Source organism: Nerophis ophidion, linkage group LG12 (genome assembly GCF_033978795.1).
Source record: "Nerophis ophidion isolate RoL-2023_Sa linkage group LG12, RoL_Noph_v1.0, whole genome shotgun sequence".
Classification (NCBI taxonomy): Eukaryota; Metazoa; Chordata; class Actinopteri; order Syngnathiformes; family Syngnathidae; genus Nerophis; species Nerophis ophidion.
The window spans coordinates 15398092-15408862 of NC_084622.1; the positions used below are offsets into that span (position 1 = coordinate 15398092).

Sequence of the window (10771 nt, forward strand, 5' to 3'; positions counted from 1 at the left end):
ACCGTTCCTCTTTACACGCTTTGACATTATGTTTTTGGCACGTAGACAACGGGCCACTGGTGCGGAAGCACGCCCGACCTCACTCTGTATTGTTCTGGACAGAAAGGTGTCAGGTCGACCAATAAATAGCCATGAGCATCCAAAGTAGCATCCGCAAAACTTTCCAAGAAAAAACTTTTTTGTGCGGGGAACATTTGCTGTGCCAACACGTTAATCTGCAATCTGTCCCGCGGATTCTTAAACAGTATCATATAATTACAGTTTAAGCTAATGGTGCGTGAAAATTTTCCCTGATGAAAAACATTCTGGGTCAGCATCATAACGCTCATATTTCTATGATGTCTATACTGCGTGAAAATTTTAACCACTTCGGGGTGATTTGAGGCTTGAAAAATAACATCGTCCAAAATCACCAAATGGGTCTGATCGTCCGGAAACAAGTTTTCATCTTCAAAGGAATCAGGCAGTCCTTCAACAAATTTTATTTTTTTATTCATCTTTTTTAATTCAGCATACATGGGTTGGAAAGATGTATAAATCCACACAATGTTGTCGGGTATAGAATTCATGACGTGTTCACAATTTTCCAATACACATTTTACAAAAAAAGTCTTTCCGCAACCACTAGGTCCTACAACCAGGCATGAAAAAGGTGTATGAAATCTGGGATCAAAGTCTACTCGTTCCATTTTTTCCATTTCCTCTCTAATACCCGAAAGGTAAAGTTTTCCCGTCGGGAAAGAGACGTCTTTTGTCATACACCACTCGAAACTTTTTTTCGAAAGACGAGTTATTTAAAAGGAACCCCCTTTTATCACGAACAATTTGGTGATGAGGGGTGTAGATCGCACCTGTTTTGTCTTCCTCCAGATAGCCCTCCACCAAATCTTTAACGCTGTCAAAGTTGACCCTCTCACAACACTCGCGGGTTTGAGTGATTCCTTTGGCACGCAGCACAGTTTTTTTACCCTGCAGGGTATGGTAGGCATAACTCTTTGGACCGGCGGAGACGAATTCGTGAATGCTGTCTCCTCCCAACTCATCCGTCAAATCGCCTAGATAGGACCCCGTCTCCAGAGAAACTTCCCCCTCGTTTACCGTGTAGATTAAACTATCGGTGTCTGTGTAAAGAACTCTCTCTTGCAACCCCTCTAGGTAACCGTACATTTTCAAACGTGCGTAAGCGGTGGTAAAAGCAGCGACAAATACATTATTTGTGTTACCGGGAAGCACCACGCTGTTTTTACTGTATTGCCATTGCACCATAGCAATTTGCTCGTTGAGAAAGGAAAAATATTCAACCTGATATTTTCCTGAAAATACAAAGTCGAAAAATACTTCACTTTTTCTCACCAAGGTGGTCTGAGTTCTATTGCACCTCTCCGCAAACTTTCCCCAAAGGCTGTTTAAACAGAGTTTTGACATTTGTCTCTTGGCAGGGTTGGGTTCGATTTTTTCAGCATCCAGCTGTATTCCCTGATTTTCACGATATTCACGAATGTACTTTTCCCTGCTTTCTGCATCGACGGCTTCTTTGGGATACCCTGAAGCTTCTTGCTTACCCTTTAGGAAAGTTTGAACATAACCCGTAAAAACGGTTTCGCTCCGTTCTTCAAAGTGCCACACCTCCGTAATCTTACCGACTCTGTATCCCAACTGTAAAGCTTTGTTGAATTCGAGCGTGACCCAGACTCCCGTCAATGCCCTTCCTTCCTCATCATGTTCGCAGGGTTCCTGCTGGTTATTGTTTTCTGCGCATGTGCGGCAAAGTGTAAACACTAGTTTACCCTTGACCGTTCTGTAGGGTAGCACAGGGAAATAGAGACCTCGAGGAGGGTGAACAACGGCTCTGACCAGACCGAAATAGTTTCCAACATCGTCAAAATCCGTGTGGATGATGACAGGATGACCCAGGGGGTAAGGAAATGCGCTGTTGACGTACGGGTAGAGAGAGGTGACATCCTCATACAATACACGCTGGTTCTCACCCGCCGTGTGCCTCAAGCAAAAGGCGCTTGTCCTACCTCCATAAAGAGCGTCTCGAGGCATGAGAGGTGCGGGGTAATTGCGTGTTTTGAGAAAGTCTATTACCCTAGGGTTTGATTTTTTCATTTCATTCCACTCGTGCTCTCTGATGACGATGATGTTGACCTTGTGGTCACGCTTTAACGCTTTCATTTTTTTCTCGGTAGCCTTGTGCAACTCCTCGAACGGTGTGTTTGTCAAAGGGCATACAGCACCGGGTTCGAAACACGTCGGGCATCCGTGATAAAAACACCCCTGAAATTCCCAGACGAATGGTTTGCCACCGATTATAGCAAACCCATCCACAAAGTATGCCCCCATCTGTTTTTCGCCTTTGTTTAAAGCATGCTGAATGAAAATACCACGACGATGCGACTCCCATTCTAACCATTGGATGCTGGTGTGTGAGTATTTTTTACACAACCCTCGGTAGTTATCCGGGGAAGGTATGGCTAGAGAACGCGGCTCGAGGAAATTAGTCACAAACACCTTCATGCAGGCCGAGGCTATGGTGATACGGGAGAAGGGGTCAACACCCGTCTCGCTCGTAAACTCGGCTCTAAATTTGATGCAACCCTCACGAAGAACATTGACGTCGTTTTTACAGTAGTGTACCGCTTGTTTTTGAAAATCAAAGACCTCGCTTTTCTCATTTTGATACCACGTCTCAAACTTGGTGCGTTCAACAGGTGTCATGCGTTCTACACCGTAATTGCTGATTGCGGGGTATTTTCCGACATAATTTAAATGTTCCTCCGAACTAAATTTGTGAGGAAAATACCCCTTGGACCAGCAATCACCGAGTCCTAACGCTTTTGGCATAGCGCTAAGCGGCATGGTAAGGAAGGAAAGCGAGTCAATGTATTTTTGCAAAAAATCAGGGTCTTTAAAACAGAGAACTTTACTCCCCTGCATGATAATTAAGGGTGCTATACCCAGCCGTACCATGCCTCTCAGAATCAAGTAACCGTCAAATCCTCTCGAATTGTGGGCTATAAATGTAGATTTAAGATAACGAGGTTTCCTGAAATGATTGAGGAAAACTGTAACACAATCCAGTCCAAAAGCACACCACTCTTCTCCTTGCAGCGTCTTGGTACAGACTAGAAAGGGAATGTGAGTGTGATTGTCATCGACAAACGTCTCAAAATCATAGAATATGATATTATCATTGTGGTTTACTTCACGTGGTTGGGGTTGTATATAGCAAAGATGTCGTGTTTCAGGTGTCTCTGAGTCACTGCGAGGTAGCTCTTCTTTACATATTTGACATTTTAACTTAGGGCACGTGTGTTTAGCGATACCTGTAGCCACAGGTACATCGTAAAATAGGTTGCATTTAAGGCATTTCTTTCGCCGATCGCAGTTGCTGACGAGTTTTTCCATAACCCGGTGTTTTACCCTGTGTCTGAGGAGACATGCAGGAGAACGACACCACATGTTGCAATCCCTGCAAAGCACAGTTTTCCCCTCTATTTTTACACACCCGTTTTGTGTACAGACCAAGCAATAGCCGTCGCATTTGTGTCTGTCGGGTTTGTCGTACCCTTGGTAACAGTAGTGACAAACGTGCGGTTTTGACAAAAAACCTTTAATGTTAATGATACCGCTGTAATGATTCTGAGATAAATACAGATACAACGGATTTTCTGATTTGGGGTAATCCGTCTCGAACCGTGAGAGGGGTCGTTGGCCCTCTTCTCTGTACAGTATGACAATTTTACGACGTACCACTTTTTCAAATTCACGAATATGACTGAAAGTGACGGAAGTCTGTTCGTCTAAGCCCGCTTTTCTCTGTATTTTTTCAGCCTCCGCCACAGCCTGGCTATCTGTAAATTCAGGATGTAACAGACTTGCTAGGCTAATGGCAAAACATAGTTGATTATTCGAGTTTAATGGATTGTAAAGATAACGAGCTTTTTTTCTGCGGATTTCATGTTCCAAAAGGGTTTCGATTTTTCTTCTTACACCACCTCGAGGGTTATGTATCACCTGGACCATCACCTGTATTTCTTCATCGTTCAATATTTCAACGTTTGATTGTACCAACAGATCTAACACATCTTGAAAAGCATTCATCACAGCCCCGGCATCGTTTCGAAATGTAAATGAAGTGTGTTGATTTGCACTTTCACCGGATAACTCCAATTGAATGATATCGCCGGGTCTAGCTTCCTTAGTTACCATCTGTGTCAGCTTTTTAAGGCTCCCCAAGACTCCGCGGTAAAATGTGGCGTAATCTGTTACATCGTTGTTTTGAGGAAAAGTTAAAACGCTGGATAGTTGTATATTGTTGAATGTTTCCCTCCTCAAGACATTTACCCCATCACCCCTCTGGGTCTCATTTGAAATTGATTGGTCAGCCGTTGACGGTTGGTTCTGCATGACCCCCACCACCTCCGAAAAATCCAAACATTCCCCCGAGGGTGTCGCCCCTCCCAACACATCGTGATGCTGTGTAGAGGCTTGTGTGTTTGTGTTTGAATTTAACACATTAATATCATCTTGCAAAGACGGATCATTGTTTGGTTCCCATTCTATCTGGTTGTTTGGATCTAAATGATGATTACAAACGTCTTCATCTTCTTCAATAACTACATCTAATTCAGATGGAACTACACCCATTATATTTCTCTAAAGAAAAAAAAGAAAAAATAATTCGAATGGAACAGATATAACAAACCAGTATGTATCAAATCATGTCTGCCATCTTCATGAGAGTGCGAGCCAGTATACGATAGTACTGTTTCAGCCTTCTTCTGTTTCTATCATGTTTGTCGAGCTGGCGGGCGCATCTACGCTTCCTCCTGCGTTTGTTGCCTGTGGAAAAAAAAAAAAAAAAAAAAAAAAAAAAAATTAATATATACCGGCTTTAACCACATGTGGCGCTGTCATCTCCACTCATGCAAGCATAGCCGGAAACAACCGCCCACCTCCGGAATCAGTCCCCGCCCATTCCCCTTAGGCGCGAAATTCATTTGAGCGAAAGACATTGGAATGAGAGGAGCTCTTTAAAGCTCCTGAGAATCTTAAAAAGCTTACAGAAAACGAGAAAAACTTACAGCGGGTGCCTGTTGGACATTCACCGTCGTTTTCGATGATTTCCCCACGGAGCAAGGATTCGATGTCTGGAGTCTTTGGCGCAATCAAGCCTTCTCCTCTGCCTGGAATGGCCGTTGACGGACCCTCCAGCGTTAAGGGAGACCAGTGAGCAAGAGATGTAAACGGAAAATCTGTAAGTAAATATATGTATATATGTATCGTATACCGCATGTTTTTTTTCTTGTAAAAATGAGAATTATTTGACTCACCAGACTGCGATTGGGTTAAAGGGATCGCGTTGGTCTCTTCCGGCGAATCCTCTATAAAACAAAATAATGAATACACACAATATTAAATAATTCGAAGGTTTAAACACACCTCGATAATCATCTTCCAACTTTGTAAGATCGATCAAACAAAGTTCTTCGTCTTTCACTTCGTCGTCATCGGCTGTTAAAAAAAAAAAAGGTATTACATCGTCGTACACGTGCAATGCTTTTAACGTTTAAATGCTTAAACGGAGTTAAACCATTGTCTAATAATGTGGTAAAAACGGAGGTAATGAAATGAATACAGTAAAAAAAAATAAAAATCGGTACTTACACAAAAGGATTGGAGACTCTGTTAGGAGATCCCTTGGTGGTGGGTGAATTTCAACTCGATGTTCGACTGTTTTTAGTTCGAATAAATACTTATTATAGTAACATTAAACAGACGTGTTACAAGGAATGAAAAAAAAAAAAAAAGAAATTACCTTTCATTTTGCAAATCGCGGTTACACTGTGTTCTGCTCTAGTTCTCCATCTGTTTAAATATGTTTTCGTGAGGTATGGAAGTTGTTTCAGACGGTCGTAAACATTTAAACGGTCAAATGGGTGGCCAGTTTCTATTCATACGAAATTCTCAAGCTCCCATAAAAACTGAACCCTCCTTTGTACCCCAAACTGACCTGTTGATTCAAACGGTCATAAACATTTAAACTGTCAGATGGGAAGTCAGTAAAAACTGAACCCTCCTTTTGTCCCCCAAACTGACCTGTTGTTTCAAACGACCGTAAAGACCAGTTGCTACGTGACACTGTGTTCTGCGATAGTTTTTTCCATCTGTTTAAATATGTTTTCGTGAGGTACGGAAGTTGTTTCAGTGCGTACGAATGTGTGTGTGTGTGTGTGTGTGTGTGTGTGTGTGTGTGTGTGTGTGTGTGTGTGTGTGTGCGTGTGTGCGTGTGTGCGTGTGTGCGTGTGTGCGTGTGTGCGTGTGTGCGTGCGTGCGTGCGTGCGTGCGTGCGTGCGTGCGTGCGTGTGTGTGTGTGTGTGTGTGTGCGTGTGTGTGCGTGTGTGTGCGTGTCCACCAAAAACTTCCCAATCCACGATAGATAACGATGAAAATATCGAGAAAGGGCTTCCGTCTCTTCTTTCTTTTAGTTGAAATAAGCAGATATCCCCCATTTCGTATCTGAATACAAATCCAAAAGATCCCTCCCCTTCCAAATCCCATTTCTCACGCAAAGATTCGGTCGGCGGCATCTGAATACGATTTAGAAACACTCGACTTTTTTGCGGAGCGTCAATGTAAGTTTTATTATTTTTATAAATCGAAACAGGCGTTTCACTAATCATGACCGAATCGAACAAAGTCTTTACGCTAACGTATAAAGCTCCAAATAATGACTAAGCCTTACACTGCCCTTTTGTACCCCTCGTGTGTGTGTGTGTGTGTGTGTGTGTGTGTGTGTGTGTGTGTGTGTGTGTGTGTGTGTGTGTGTGTGTGTGAAGTGCGTGCGTGTCCACATCTCCACACGTAACATTCCCAGCCATCAATACATCGAAATCTGGAAGTTGTTTCAAACGATCGTAAACATTAAACTATCAAATATATGGTCACATGCTGCTCAGATGACATTGCTTTCTTAAAAAAACTGAACCCTCCTCTGTTCCCTGTCAGGTCTTAACTCCACCCTCTTCCTGGTTTAACCACTCCCACCGCAGGTCTTAACTCTGCCCTCTTTCTGTTTAAAACTCCACCCTCTTCCTGGTTTAACCACTCCCACCGCAGGTCTTAACTCCACCCTCTTCCGGGTAAGCCACACCCACTTGACCTTGATATTTGAACCTGACATTTGAACCTGACCTTTAACCTTGACCTTTAACCTTGACCCCCTCATAAATCATTAACCTTTGAACTTGACCCCTCATAAATCATTGACCTTTGACCTTGAGGGTCATAAATCATTGTTTTATGGGGGGTCATAAATCACTTTTGACTAAAGGTAGGGACTTAACTTCTCTCACAGGGGTGAAGATGCCCTTTCCCAACTACTTTGGCATGTGTTGCAGCCATTTAATTCTAAATAAAAACATTTTTGGCAAAAAAAATTAAGTTTATTTGTTTAAACATCAAATATCTTGTCTTTGCAGTGCATTCAACTGAATATGGGTTGAAAAGGATTTGCAAATCATTGTATTCCGTTTATATTTAATTTTATTTAACACAATTTCCCAACTCATATGGAAACGGGGTTCGTACATTTATTAGACAGTGTTTTTTCTAACTTTATTGCATATTTATTATTTTTTGTATTTTACTTGGTTTTACATTTACTAGACAGTGTTTGTTTCTTACTTTATTGCAATTTTTATTATTGTTGGTATTATTCTTTATTTTACGTTTATTAGGCAGTGGTTTTTTTTTCTTACTCTATTGCATTTTCATGAGTGTTAGTGCTTCTATTTTCTTGTGCATGTTTGGACTGTGTCTGGTGAAGAATGTTCCTGACGTCAGTGGTCGCAGGTGTGAAGCTGCATGTTTATGATGCATCCTAAAAGCCTGCTTACCCCCCCAGAGAGGCGGACTATGGACTGACCTTTCAGAGCAGACCTCTCGCTGGGCAATCCACATCCAGCCTAAAGTATTGCGTCAGAGCTATAAATAACCACATTCAATTGTATTTCATTTGCAGCCCTTTCAAAGTGTGGCTTTTTTTAGACTCTTTGTTGCTATGGTAACCTTCCAAGTCCCCTCTCTAAATGAGACCTTCATCAGGTGTTCCCTTTTCCTCTTGGTTTTCAGTGGGGGGAAGATGAAACCTCCATTGATCCAGCAAGTCCACACATGGACAAGTCCAGATGAAACCTGCATTGATCCACCAAGTCCACAGATAGACAAGTCCAGATAAAACCTCCATTGATCCACCAAGTCCACAAATGGACAAGTCCAGATGAAAGCTCCATTGATCCACAGATGGACACGTCCAGATGAAACCTCCATTGATCCACCAAGTCTACAGATGGACAAGTCCAGATAAAACCTCCATTGATCCACCAAGTCTACAGATGGACAAGTCCAGATAAAACCTCCATTGATCCACCAAGTCCACAGATGGACAAGTCCAGAAGAATCATCCATTGATCCACCAAGTCCACAGATGGACAAGTCCTGATAAAACCTGCATTGATCCACCAAGTCCACAGATGGACAAGTCCAGATAAAACCTCCATTGATCCACCAAGTCCACAGATGGACAAGTCCAGATAAAACCTCCATTGATCCACCAAGTCCACAGATGGACAAGTCCAGATGAAACCTCTATTGATCCACAGATGGACAAGTCCGGATGAAACCCCCATTGATCCACAGATGGACAAGTCCAGATGAAAGCTCCATTGATCCACCAAGTCCACAGATGGACAAGTCCAGATAAAACCTCCATTGATCCAGCAAGTCCACAAATGGACAAGTCCAGATAAAACATCCATTGATCCAGCAAGTCCACAGATGGACAAGTCCAGATAAAACCTCCATTGATCCACCAAGTCCACAGATGGACAAGTCCAGATGAAACCTCTATTGATCCACAGATGGACACGTCCAGATGAAACCTCCATTGATCCACAGATGGACATGTCCAGATGAAACATCCATTGATCCACCAAGTCCACAGATGGACAAGTCCAGATGAAACCTCTATTGATCCACAGATAGACAAGTCCAGATGAAACCTCCATTGATCCACAGATGGACAAGTCCAGATAAAACCTCCGTTGATCCACCAAGTCCAAAGATGGTCAAATCCAGATGAAACCTCCATTGATCCACAGATGGACACGTCCAGATGAAACCTCCATTGATCCACCAAGTCCACAGATGGACACGTCCAGATGAAACCTCCATTGATCCACAGATGGACACGTCCTGATGAAACCTCCATTGATCCACCAAGTCCACAGATGGACACGTCCTGATGAAACCTCCATTGATCCACCAAGTCCACAGATGGACACGTCCTGATGAAACCTCCATTGATCCACCAAGTCCACAGATGGACACGTCCAGATGAAACCTCCATTGATCCACCAAGTCCACCTTTGTGTCACCTTTCTCCTGTGAATTTGTGATTTCACCATATTTATTACATCATTATTGTTTGTTAATACAATTCTTAATTAATTTGTTTGAATACATTTAATTGTATTCCCCCAAAAAATATCTCTGGTCAGTGGACATTGGACAAGGACCGGCCTGCTAGCATGTTGGCGAATGTGGAGTATTGATCGTAGAAGATCAAGAAGGATTAGGATTATTGATCGTAGAAGATCAAGAATGACAAGGGCGAGCGTTTAGAGATAAAGGTTTATGTATTTAATGTGTTTACGTACTCTGATATATTTTTTATTTATTTACTTATCTATTTATTTATGTATTTATCTATTTATGTATTATTTATATGTTATATATTGAGTCACTGTTCTGTTACAAACAGAACAAGGAAATGTGATAAAATTGTTATGATATGAAAAGGGGTAGGATTAAATAAGATGATAAATCTGATTGATCCTTACTTAGTACCAGCCTATAAACTGTCTGATTGAGCGTTACTTAGCACCAGCCAAAAGACTGTCTGATTGATCCTTACTTAGCACCAGCCTAAAGACTGTCTGATTGATCCTTACTTAGCACCAGCCTAAAGACTGTCTGATTGATCCTTACTTAGTACCAGCCTAAAGACTGTCTGATTGATCCTTACTTAGTACCAGCCTAAAGACTGTCTGATTGATCCTCCCAAGTCGAGGAGTTCAAGTACCTCGGAGTCTTGTTCACGAGTGAGGGAAGAGTGGACCGTGGGATCGACAGTCGGATCGGTGCGGCGTCTTCAGTAATGCGGACGCTGTATCGATCCGTTGTGGTGAAGAAGGAGCTCAGCCGGAAGGCAAAGCTCTCAATTTACCGGTCGATCTACGTTCCCATCCTCACCTATGGTCATGAGCTTTGGGTTATGACTGAAAGGACAAGATCACGGGTACAAGCAGCCCAAATGAGTTTGGGTCTCTCCCTTAGAGATAGGGTGAGAAGCTCTGCCATCCGGCAGGAGCTCAAAGTAAAGCCACTGCTCCTCCACATCAAGAGGAGCCAGATGAGGTGGTTCGGTCATCTGGTCAGGATTCCACCCGAACGCCTCCCGAGGGAGGTGTTTCCGGGCACGTCCGACCGGTAGGAGGCCACGGGGAAGACCCAGGACACGTTGGGAAGACTATGTCTCCCGGCTGGCCTGGGAACTCCCAGGGATTCCCCGGTAAGAGCTGGACGGAGTGGCTGGGGAAAGGGAAGTCTATGCTTCTCTGCTTAGGCTGCTGCCCCCGCGACCCGACCTGGGATAAGCGGAAGAAGATGGATGGATGGATGGATTATTTGTTGGAATTTCAGC

General features: G+C 43.0%; 1 protein-coding gene across 2 annotated transcripts; it reads right to left on the reverse strand.

Moving 5' to 3' along the window:
* Positions 1-470: 470 nt before the first annotated feature.
* On the reverse strand, positions 471-6263 carry LOC133563009 (uncharacterized). 2 transcript variants are annotated; one of them, XM_061916895.1, is made up of 6 exons: positions 5825-6263; positions 5674-5739; positions 5449-5520; positions 5340-5390; positions 5091-5261; positions 471-4848 (listed from the first exon to the last, which is right to left on the reverse strand). In XM_061916895.1, exons 1-6 carry the CDS (start codon positions 5829-5831, stop codon positions 4721-4723), a joined length of 495 nt encoding a protein of 164 aa, XP_061772879.1. In that variant the 5' UTR covers positions 5832-6263; the 3' UTR covers positions 471-4720. The 2 variants fall into 2 exon arrangements, with proteins under 2 accessions (XP_061772879.1, XP_061772878.1); XM_061916894.1 differs by having other exon boundaries at positions 5825-6262.
* Between the last annotated feature and the right edge of the window lie 4508 nt (positions 6264-10771).